General features: G+C 60.7%; 1 protein-coding gene and 1 long non-coding RNA gene across 3 annotated transcripts; one reads left to right on the forward strand and one right to left on the reverse strand.

The window, feature by feature from the left end:
* Positions 1 to 37: 37 nt before the first annotated feature.
* LOC113952924 lies at positions 38 to 1,458 on the forward strand. The gene is made up of 2 exons (XR_003529695.1): positions 38 to 90; positions 1,402 to 1,458. It is a non-coding gene; the product is annotated as an uncharacterized LOC113952924 (long non-coding RNA).
* Positions 1,337 to 6,734, reverse strand: THY1 (Thy-1 cell surface antigen). 2 transcript variants are annotated; one of them, XR_003529694.1, is made up of 5 exons: positions 6,627 to 6,734; positions 4,244 to 4,328; positions 3,780 to 4,115; positions 2,748 to 3,247; positions 1,337 to 2,344 (listed from the first exon to the last, which is right to left on the reverse strand). XR_003529694.1 is itself a non-coding variant. In XM_027655488.1 (4 exons), exons 2-4 carry the CDS (start codon positions 4,278 to 4,280, stop codon positions 3,135 to 3,137), a joined length of 486 nt encoding a protein of 161 aa, XP_027511289.1. In that variant the 5' UTR covers positions 4,281 to 4,328; positions 6,627 to 6,734; the 3' UTR covers positions 1,337 to 3,134. The 2 variants fall into 2 exon arrangements, 1 of the variants encoding a protein (XP_027511289.1); XM_027655488.1 differs by having other exon boundaries at positions 1,337 to 3,247.
* Between the last annotated feature and the right edge of the window lie 4,513 nt (positions 6,735 to 11,247).

Consider the following 11,247-nt stretch of genomic DNA (forward strand, 5'->3'; position numbering starts at 1 on the left):
GTGGGCTGGTGGCTCACAGCAAGGGGGTGCCGAGAGGGGAGAGGCTGCGGGGTCAGCGGGGGCCGTGGGAATGAAGGAGGATGACCCAGGGTAAGTGTGGGGAAGGGAGGGATTTGGGGAGGGAGATGGAGGTCCGAGAAGGAAAGGATAGATGAAGGGTTAAGAGAGGGAGCGGGGTGGGACACAGCTTGGTGCGGAGGCAGGAGAAAGGGGTGTCCATGGCTGCCAGTAAGGTCTGGAGCAGAGCACGAGGGTGAGGGGATGGGTTGGTCTGGGTTTTGCCCCTCTTGGGGCAAGCCAGAGGGGGAAGAGCCCCCTAAGGTTGCCGCAAAGGTGGGCACGGGGCAGCCGGAGTGGCATGGCCATTCCTGACGGATCCAGGGGGACACAGGGACACCCGCCCGGCAACGCCCGACCCGCCCAGGGAACGGCGGCACCTGCACGGCCGTGACTCAGCGAGCACCTGCCGCGGCTAATGAGGAGGGACCTAATTACGGTGGCATCTCCCGCCCGGCTCCAGCCCTCAAACAGGGAGGGACACTCGAGGGACGCGTCCGGGCGTCACTCTGGGAGGCTGCGCCGGGTCACCAATGGTGTTAGGGGGTGGTGGCTGCTCCCAAACGGAGGGTGAGCGTGTCCCACGGTGCCAGGGTGGCATCGTGACCCTGGGCAAGGAGCAGTGACTGCTCTGGCTGCTCCAGAGGACACGGGATCCCTCGGCAGCCCCACAGGCAGTGTGTGGGCACAGGGGCACAGGCAGGACACCAGTGTGACAGGCACAGGATTTTTGGGACATGTGCACACCAAGCCCTGCTCCCATGCGTGCTCCCAGCCTGGCAATTCCCACTCCAGAGGATGGATAGGTCAGGAACAGACCTGGGGTCCCCTACTTTGCCTCCCTGCTGGCACAATGGGCGGAGGGGGGGACCCCTGGGATGGAGCTGGGGGGATAGGGACAGGTATGGGAATGGGGGCTGGGCACAGGGGTCTGTGCTCCAGATGGGCAGGAGGGAGTCACCCTCCTCAGGGGGGGTGAGTCTTACCCCCCTGCCTACTTCTTTCCCACAGGGATTGGGGTGCTGGAAGCCTGGGGGAGGCATGCTGGGGGCTGTACCCCTCATCCAGGGTGCTGAGGGCACAGGCTGTCCCTGCCCTTGGTACAGGCTGAAGCCCAGCCCCACCACAGCCCCTCATCCCCCCACCTCACACACAGGTGCCCGTGGCTCCAACACACAACCTAAGGAAGGGTTTTATTGTGCAGACAGAGAGGAACACTCCTGCATGATACTCGTTTTCTTTTCGTTGTTGCTTTTCGTAAGGGTTCTTTTTTTTTTTTCCTTTTCTTCTTCTTTTTTTTTTTTTTTTTTTTTTGTTTTGTTTTTATCACCATCCCTTTAACAGAATCAATTTCTCTGACGACAAAGCTGTGGAAACAACTACAAATGTTCACCAAAAAAATGAAGAGACTCGAGACGCGTCCGCGCTCTGCCGCTGGGCCCTGCGCCCGCCCCGGCGCTCACCAGCACGCCCAGGGAGCTGGGCACAGCCAGCCCTCAGCTATACACGGCCTCAGCAGCACTAGACAGCAAGCAAGCAGGCAGGGACGGGTTGGGAAGGGGCACGGGGGCAGGAGGCAGCTGGAGAGGAGCAGGGAGTGGGGCAGCGGCTGCTGAGAATTGCTCCACTCCGCGGTGGCACAGCCCAGGCTGCACAAGCGGCTCAGCAGTGCTGGGGTTCACCCCCGTGGGTGTGGGTGCTCCTGCCTGAGCCTTCCCCTCCCTGTGCTCTCCCCTGGGAGGCTCCTCGGGGTCCCGTGGGCATCGGGGCAGCCCTGGGCTGGTGGATGTGGGCCGTGCTGGGAATCCCTCTCCCAACCCCTGGGATCATCCCGGCCTCACTGAGGTGGTGGGCAAGAGCTGGGCTGCACTTAGGTCCTTCTTCTGCTCTTAAATGGAGACAGGGAAACGCTGGAAGGGAGGAGGGAGGGGGCACATGGGACTGGAAGACTGCTGACCCTACCCATGGGGAAGGATTGGGACCCCAAGTTGTTCCCTCGGGAAGACACTGAGTCCCTGCAGAGACCCTAGGGTCACACTCCCAAAGGGGAACCCCCTCCCCAGCAGCCTGGATGCAGCTCTGGGAGCCCTGGGGAGGGCAGTGGGGGCGAGGGCAGGTCTGTGTCTAGCTCAGAGAGGCTCTGCTTGCCTCCACTGCGAGCGGGTGCTGGCAGCAACTCTCTCGTCACAGCTAAGGGCTGGTCCCCGGGGAGAGCAAGTGGTGGCTCTGGCTCGGGCAGCCCAAAGGTACCAGATGGTGTCTGGAGGAGGCCTCGCTTCCAGCTCAGCTGCAAGAAACAGATTAGGAAAAACTTGTTGCCAGAGCACATTTGCAGTGAACCTGCTCCCAGGGCCCCAGAGGAACCCTGAGGAGGCAGGGGGGACTTTCACAGGTGTCTCCTAGACCTGCTCCCTTTTCTCCTCCCAGCCTGGCCAGGCCCAGCATCCCACGGCTGCCCCTCTCTGCTCCTCCCTGCTGGCTCTGAGACAGGATTCGCCTCGTGCCCACTCCCAGTCGTGGCATTTCGGGGTGACTCAGGGCGAGGAGCAGGATGAGGAATCAGTCACCTGGCTGGCAGGCAGGGCAGGTGGGGACACCGACAGCCCCGTCACCTCGGGGGGCTGCGGGCACAGCACCAACCACGGGGACCCTCCGCACGCTCTCGCACCACCCACCCCTCCCTCTCTTACCTGCCAATCCAGTGGAGAACGGGCAAACCCCAAAAGTTAAAGGGACGGGACAAGCGAGGCTGAGGCTCCAGCGCTCCCAGCACGAGCAAAACCAGCCAGCCTGCGGAGCGGGGAGGGCACGGTGGGAGAAGCAACAACGCTGCCTTAGCAGAGCCCGCCATGCTCCGGAGCGGGGCACTGTGCGCGTGGGATGGCGGTGGGGAGCGTTAGATATACGGCTATATAGAGATAACACAGAGAGCTTTCACGGCTTCCAGACGGGTCGGCTTCTCTTTTTTTTCCCGGGGGGCTGCGGCCTGGCGGGGGAGGCGGGTTGGCTGGGGGGGCTCGGTGTGTGTGGGTGTGCGCGTGCCTGGGCGGGTGTGTGCGCGCCTGGGGCTTCTCCTCTCACAGGGACACGAAGTCCACGGCTTGCAGGAGAGGCAGGGAGAGGAGGAGCAGCAGGAGCCACGAGGTGTTCTGGATCAAGAGGCTGAAGCCGGCGCATTTCTCCAGTTTGTCTGTGGGGGGAAGGAACAGGGATGGAGAGAAGAGCAGCAGTGAAATCCTTCGGGAGCGGGGTGTTATGATGGTGCTGGGGCACAGCTTCTCGCCTTTTCTCTGTCACAGAAATTCAAGCCCCTTGCCTGTTTCCCTCCCATCACGTTGCAGCAAGGATTTTGGGGCCCCTGGGAGGCATAACCCTGCCTGTGCCTGGCTGAGGTGACAAGGGGGTGGGCACCAGGTGAAATGAAGGGCTCTGCAGCTGGAGGGCTGCTCCTGTGGGACATAGATGTGGAAAATCCCCACTGTCCTCTCTATGAAAGGACACCTGGGTGATGTACCTGAGGTGGGACCCAAGAGAGGCAGGATAAGCTGTCTGAGATGGGGCAGAGTGAGCCCATCTCTGGGGGTGCAGTAGGAAGGGCTGGGAAACCTTTACGGGGGTCGGGGAGGGTTTGGGTGTTGTATTTTCTCTGCTGGCCCTGCCAAGCCAAGGAGAGGGTGGGAAGGAGAGGCAGAATGACGGGCAGGTACCACTGCCCCCCTCACCTTTGATGACGGTGATGTTCCGTATCTGGTTGCCGGTGTAGTCGTTGGTGGCCCTCAGCTCGCACATGTAGACGCCCTCGTCGCTGGTGGTGAAGCTCTGCAGGTGGAGGCACACCAGGTTCTTGTGCTTGGTGACGTTGGCCCGGCTCCGGTAGATGTTCTCCGAGACGCCGATGGTGCTGTGGATGACGTGCTTCCTGTTGTCCTTGGTGATGCTGAACTCGTAGGTCAGGGGGTTGCTGGTTTTGTTCTCGTAGCGACAGTCCACGCGCAGGTTCTGCCCCAGCAGGCAGGCACTCAGGTCCTTGATCATCTGACAGTGGGCGGCCTGGAGGACTGGGAGAGAGGCAGGGGGGAGCTGGACAGGGAACAGTGAGCTCTGGGGGTGCCCGTGCAGCCTCCAGGCCCTGGCCTGGCTGCTCTGGGCGGGGGGAGCAGGGAGAGGTGTGCTCTGCCAGCTGTACCTGTCAGGATGACAGCGATGCCGACGGTGGGGTTCATCTTGTTGTCTCTGAGGTGCCCCCCGGGGGCTGTCTCTGAGAGGGGAGCCTGGGCAGGGGGAGAGAGAGGCAGTTAGTCAGGCCATGGCCCTGGTACACAGATATGGGCACTCTCTGGTGCAGGAATGTGCCTTTCTTGCACCAGCGATGCTCCACAGCCTGCTCCCTCCTCATCATGACGTCTGGTTCACTGCACAGAGACTGGCTGGCACTGCAGTGAGCTGGCACTGTGTGTCTGCCCAGCATCACCTTTCCACATCCTCAGGCAATGATGTCCCATCCACTCTCTCTTTTCCCTGTCTGGATCACCCCAGCAGACACCAAATGTGTGTGGCACAGACCTGCAGCAAGGCCTGTCTATGCTGCCTTCCCCCCTTCTGCCCCATGCCCAGCCAAGGTTCGAACAGGGGAACTGATGGGGGCCTGCACACCTTGTCCAGAGGTCTGTGGCTTGCAGGGAGGGGGTTTCCAGGTGAAGGACCCTCTCCAGGCACCAGCAGGCGCCCGCCCTGCCAGGCCCCCCCCCCCCCCACCGTGGCTCCAGCGGGTGAGCTCAGCAAGGATGAGTCACTGCGATGCAGTGGAGGGAAAGGGGCCAAGAGCAGCGAGAAGGAGGGACACAGCAGCTGGACAGGGAGCCAAGACCGCTGAAGGATGGCACCGAGCTCCAGGAGCTGCACTGAGCCTGCCCAGCCATGGGCAGGGAGGGTTTTGTGTGGCAGCACCAACCCCGGGGTCCCTGCCCGGGGGTGCCCGTCTCTCTCCAGGGTGTGTGCGTGTGGGTAAGGGGCTCGTGGATGTGCCATCAAAACGCCGGGGCTGCTGGTTCCAATCAGCCCAATCCAGCCACGAGGAATCAATTAGAGGTTTGCAGCCCGGCCAAGCAGCCGCGTGGGGAATCCAGCCGCAGATCTGCGGAATGGAGGGAGGGGAGAGGGCGGGGGAGGCTGAAGGACACTCCCGAGCTCCCCGCAGTCACTCCTCTGGGCTGGGCATGTGGGGCCAGCTCCAAGAGGGGGAGGTGAATCGCCACTCTCCTGGTACCCCAGGCTGGCAGAGGGGGCAGCAGACCCTCAGTTTGCTCCCTCTGAGCTTGGCTGAGCATCGAGGGAAGAGCCAGGAATCACCTTCACCGCAGCCAGCTGGATCTTTTTTATTTAGCAATTTTTGGGTCTTTCATATAACATTCAAGGAGGAAATACCAAACCCATTTGCTCACTCTGAAGCTCTCAAAAATCTCTTTATCCACAACCTCAAAACCTTGGCCAGGAAGCAAAATTCCATTCTACTTGGTCTTGACAAACAAGAGATCGAAAATCAGGGCAAAGGCATGATGGAAGGGACAACTTGAGTGTCCTCTGAGTATCTAGAAAGTGCTCCCCTGTCCCCTGCTTTGTCATTTCCCATTCCTCTCTGAATGTCCTGGGACACTATCTAGGTCACAGGCAGTCTTTCCTCCAGAAAATCAGTGCAAATAAGCTCCCAGAGAGGGATCTTCCTCCCATCTATGCCCCAAAGCACTGACATCTTCCAGGCTCTGGGTTCAGGAGCCCCTGGACCCTCCCTGTCCTCCTGACAGCAGAGCTATCCAGGTAACCCTCACTCCTGCATGATCCCAAGGGTTTGGTGTAGGGACAGGGCTCAGGAGCACAGCAGCATTGGAGGGACTCCAGCTCTTGCAGGGGGCAAAGCTTCCCAGCACAACCTCCAACCACTCAGGGGTCACACCACAGTGGTACCCACTCACCTACCCCTGTGCCCACCACAGTGGCAGGCTAAGGGTGAAAAACGAGCCGCGGGGATGGGAATGGGGATGGGAATGGGGATGGGAATGGGGATGGGAGGGGGCTGCAGAGCCAGACTGATAGGATGAGGGAAACCACGACCCGCAGGAACCGCGCCGGGGGGGTACACGGGGACCCCGAGGGGCACCAGCGAGCCAGGCGACCCTGGCGAGGGGCAGGAGGGCTCGGGGGGACGAAGGGGGTCGAGCTTCCCCCTCAAACCCCCCCCGCAGCATCGCGGAGCGGGAACGCGGCTGCTGTTGCGGGCGTGCGCGGGGGCGCGCCCACCGGGAATGCCGCAGTCCCGAGCCGGGCTGTCGGGGCGGGGGGGGCACCGGCACCGCTGCGAAAACCTGAGCGCGTCCCCCCGTCCACCCCCGAGCATCCCCCGGGCGAGGGGCGAGGTGCCACGCGCGACCCTCCCCGCGGTGCGTCCCGCTCCCGGGAGCTGATGCCAGCAGCGCATCCCAGCAGCGCATCCCAGCAGCGCATCCCAGCAGCGCATCCCAGCAGCGCATCCCCGCAGCGGCTCCCGGCGCGGTGCGGGCCGGTGCGGTGCCTACCTGCGGGCGCTGTCCGGTGCTGCCCGCTGCCTGCGGGGCTGCCGGCGCTGTCCGGGGCTGCCCGGCGGGGCTGTGGGCGCGCCGCTCCCGCAGTCTGGGCAGGGCTGGGCGGGCGGACCCAGCGAATGGGGACCGGGAGGCGTCACTGAGGCTCGGCCCCCGGCCCTGCGGCGGGGGGCGGTGCGGGGGGGGGCCCTGCCTCTGCGGGACTCAGACACCCCCCGCCCCGCCCCAGGGGCGCGCAGTGATGCGGAGGGTCCCGTTCGCTCCCCCCCCCCTCCCCTTTATCTTTCCCAGAAAGGGCGACACATCCCCATTGCCATGGGAACATCGTTTTGGAGAAGGGCTGCCAACCCTCATCCTTCCCGGCAGCGTGGGAGGTGTTTTGCTGGGAAAGGTTGGGAAGGGGGAAGAAGAGCTTGGCGTGGGCTTTGCTGAGGAGGGGGGCAATGCCATCCCCCCTCACCAAGTGAGTTGAGCTCGGGTCCCCAGCAAAACCAGTCTGCACCAAGTCACCAAAGACCTGTGTGACACAGGTCTCCTCCAAAATGGTGGTGGGAACAGCAGGACACACAGCTGAATCACAGAGTTAGTCAGGCTGGGAAAAACCTTTAAGAGCATCGAATTCAACTGTTAACCCAGCACTGCCAAGGCCACCACTAAGCCATATCCCCAAATGTCACATCTACAAGTTCTGTCTGTGGTACCACTGGCCACAAACGATCACTTTGAGGTCTGGGGCTGGTGGCAGTGAAGGCACAGGAAGGGTTTGCTCCCCACAGGCTCCTGTCAGCACATGGTTGGGAAGGAGATAAACAGAGCTGCTTCTGCACAGGCAAAATGCCTTTGGATCCAGAAAACAGCCTGGGAAGAGACCTCTTCCCTGCTCTCGGGGAAGGGTGGAAATGACAAGAGAGGGAGCTGCTCTGCCTGGGAGTTTGGGTCCCAAGGCATCCCAGGAAGACACAGAGGATGGGCTGCCCTGTCCTCACCTCCTCCCACACCCCCAGCTGGGCTCTGCATGGAGAGCTGACGCTGTGAAAGTGGATATCAAAAGTCATATTCTGCTCCAGCAGAACCTGATCCCAGGTGACACTCGAGTGCTGAGGTTTTGCAAGGTGGCTGTGCTGGGGGGGTTTGCTAATTCTACAAAAGCTTGGCTCTGGCTGCACCTGGGTTGGCCCAGATGGGGACGGACCCCCAAGCTGGCCAGGGAGGCCTGTGATGCCCTGGGAGTGTGCAGCAGGGTTCCAGTGTGCTGCCATGGGGAGGGAAAAGGCCTAACCCTGTCTGTTGTGGCAGCTGGGTGTCAAAGGTGCTGTGAGTCACTGTGGCAGCACAGGGACACATCACACTGGTGGCCCAGGATGGCCCAGACTGGTGGGGCTGCCTATGGATGTGATTAAAGGTTTGGCAAACTGACACAGAAAGATAACAAGACTGGGAGCAGATGGATGCAAGGCAAGGAGACAGACACAAGAGGCACGTTGCAGTGTTGTCAGAGTGGAAAAACTGCAAGCACAAGGTCTGTATCCAAACACAGCTGTGATGTGGGGCAGCACATGCAACCACACACACACACCCCAGTCCTCTTTACATCAAGCCTCACATCTCCTCCACACCCCCACCCTCACCCCCAGCTATCCCACAGGCAACTAGGGAATTCAAGCTGCAAGGACTGGCTTTCTGGATTTTTTTTTTTGCCCAAGTCCCACTGCAAGAGATTTCGGCAGCCTCTCAGTCCCTGGCTGTGGTGCTGTGCAGGCAGGCGTGAGTGTGCAGTTTCTGGGCAGTGCTGGCAGCCAGTGTCCTGCTCAGGCATTTTCAGGAGGCTTCTTGCAGAGGTTCTCTCTCTGGACAATCCTTTTGCTGCAGATTGCAGCCTGGCTGCTCTCTGTAAGCCAGGGAAAAGCAGTACCTAAGTCACACCTAATGCAGAGGCCTCCGGATGGCGGCCAAAGAAAAGGGTGGGGAGTAAAAATCCTAATAATGACAGGCAAATGGAGAGGGGGGCAGGCAGCTTTTGCAGTGTCAGGTGGCAGTCAGGGAGACACACAACCAAGAATGAAGAGGGGCAAGGAGGCAGCCAAACAGGCACAGTGCAGCACAGCAGTGCAGACACCGGCAGGAGGGGATGCGGCAGGACAGACAGACCAGCAGGCACAGACAGCTCCCCTAGGAGCTCAGATCAGCCAAACTCTCCTCTCTGGAGAGAAAGCCAGGGTGTGTGGGGAGTCCTTGGGGGAGATTCACTGCTGCTGGTGGCTCAGGGACTGTCCCCAGTAGCTGCAGGAGGCAGAGTGGGAGCGGAGGCACTGAGGGGGACCATGACTCGGGTGTCTGGTGATGCTGCAGCAATTAAAACCTGGCCTTGCCCAAGGACATCCTGCTGCAGGGGACACCCTTCTTCTGGGAGAAAGGTGGATGCACATCCTTCCCCAGGAGAACATCTCTCCCCTGCCCCTCAGCCCACCTCAAACATGGGAATTAGAAGGTCTCTCCTTGCAGCAGACTCTGGGTCCTGCTCACAGCGTGGCAGCAGGATGCCCGTGCAACCACTGCTCATTCCTGGGGAGGGGAGATGTCAGGACCCACACAACAGGACCTGGGGGCAGCATTGCTGGGGAGAGACCCCTGATAGCCCCACCACCACCACCACCATTAGGGCTGGGAGTTACAGGTTTGAGGAGTAAAGGAGGGGGAATCAGTGCTATTGATCTGGCAGATCTGGCAGTGATGGCAGCCCCAGGCATGGCTGGTGCTCACCCCACAACTCAGCTGCCCCTGCACCCCCTGCTCTGCCCAGGCCCCAGCTGACAGGAGGGATGCAAAGGATTCACTGCACTAAGCCAAACCCAGGCACTTCCCACCCCATCTTTGAGGGACAAGCAAGGGAGGCTGCAGAGGAGCTTTGCCCTTGATTGGAGGGACAGGATGGCCCCTGGGAGCCCGGTGAGGCCCCACTGATGCTAAATGTGGCATGGCCCAGATAAGAAGCCCCTGGGCTTTGTGGCACTGCTGCACAGAGCAGGGGTGGAGGAGACTGTGCTCCCCTCCTTCCTGCACGCAGCACGGAGCCATGGAAAACAGGGGCAGGCAGGGCTCCTGCTGCAGCACTGGCCTGGGGTCTGCTGGGCTTCCAGCAGCCTGGCAAAGGAGGCAGCAGGCTGGCACAGAGCCCCAGCTCTGACACAGCACACAGGGCTCCTCCTTGGTAGCCTCTGCCTGCCTCAGGGCAGTGTCCTGTGCACAGAGAAGCCCCAGAGGCTGAAGACCTCAGCCTAACAGCAATCAGGGGCTAAGAAGTGCCTGTGAGGAAGCAGTTCCAGCCCTGCCAGCAGGAACATCCCTCCCTCCCGTCAGCTCCTCCCTGTTTGCCTGCACACCCTGTCCTGTGGCTGCTCCACAGCAAAGCCCTGGCTCTGTGCTCACACCCAGGCAGAGAGGGGATGTTGTGACCTCCTGCCTGTCGTGGGGCCTCACCTTCCAGGGAGGCTTTTTTGGGAGGCTGCCAGCAGTCAGTGTTCATTACAGGTTGTCCTGTATCCACACAATAAATCCCTGCTTCACCAGGCACTGCTGCTTTTCCACCCTGTTGGCATCCACCAGACAAGATCCCAGCACTGCAGCTCTCCTGCCTGAGCAGAGCAGACTGGTATCCACCTGGAGGAGTGAGTGACCTCTAGCACAAGGCCACTAAAATCTTCCTGTGAGACACCTGGGAGTCCTTGTGGGATCCAGCCAGGACACTGGGAGCCAACTCGGGCTGGAAATGGGGGCTGACTGAAGTGCAGAGCCCTTAGTCTGCTCCATCTGCTCCCCAGACTGAGTGGGAAGGGTGCTTGGCTGCCTGCTCCAGCCTCCTCCTCGCTGCCTCCCATCACATCCCTGCCTGGCAGGGGCTGGGTTTTTTGGGAGAGCTGCTTTCTGCACCGTGCCCCACAAACCTGATCTCTGCCGAGCACAGAGCGAGACTCATCCCTGGGGGAAGGAGAAGCACCTCTGCCAGCTGAGCCAGGCAGGTTTGGCAGGGTAACACCTCCCAAATCAGAGTTTGCAGATCCATCTCCTACCAGTGGCCAGAGGGCCTGTGTGTTCCAGCTCTCTGCAAGGGTGCCACATCCCATGGGCTCTCCAGATGGGAGTTAACACGGGCAGAGAGCTGGAACTGGGAAAAGATGCCACTTCAGACAGTGAAACTCCCCTTCTCCACCCGTGACACACCAGCACCCCTTTTAAACCAGGGAGTACCTGCGGGGGCTGATACCAGGTTGGGCAGCACTAGAAGCCCTTGACGGGCAGGTGATTCCCAGAGCAACTTTAAACCTCTTTGTTTTAGGTAAATTCACCTGTGTGGGGAAGGAGAAGCTGCTGGGGGCCTCCTAGGAAGGTGCTGGGCAGAGAAAGGGGTGTGAAGCACTGCCCTGCTTCTGCTCCCCATCCCCAGCCAAGCTCTCTCCTCTCTGTCTCAGGAGAGATGACTAATGCGAGTTACAGAAAACCAAAATAGCTTCCCCAAATTTTCTCCTCCTACCTGCTGGGCCTTAAGGAATGGAAAGTGTTTATTAGCATTCCTTATTCATGAAGAAACCAGTAGGCCAGGGTGGTTAACTCTCAGCAC

The sequence above is a fragment of the Corapipo altera genome, unplaced genomic scaffold (genome assembly GCF_003945725.1).
Source record: "Corapipo altera isolate COAL_440 unplaced genomic scaffold, ASM394572v1 71, whole genome shotgun sequence".
Taxonomy (NCBI): Eukaryota; Metazoa; Chordata; class Aves; order Passeriformes; family Pipridae; genus Corapipo; species Corapipo altera.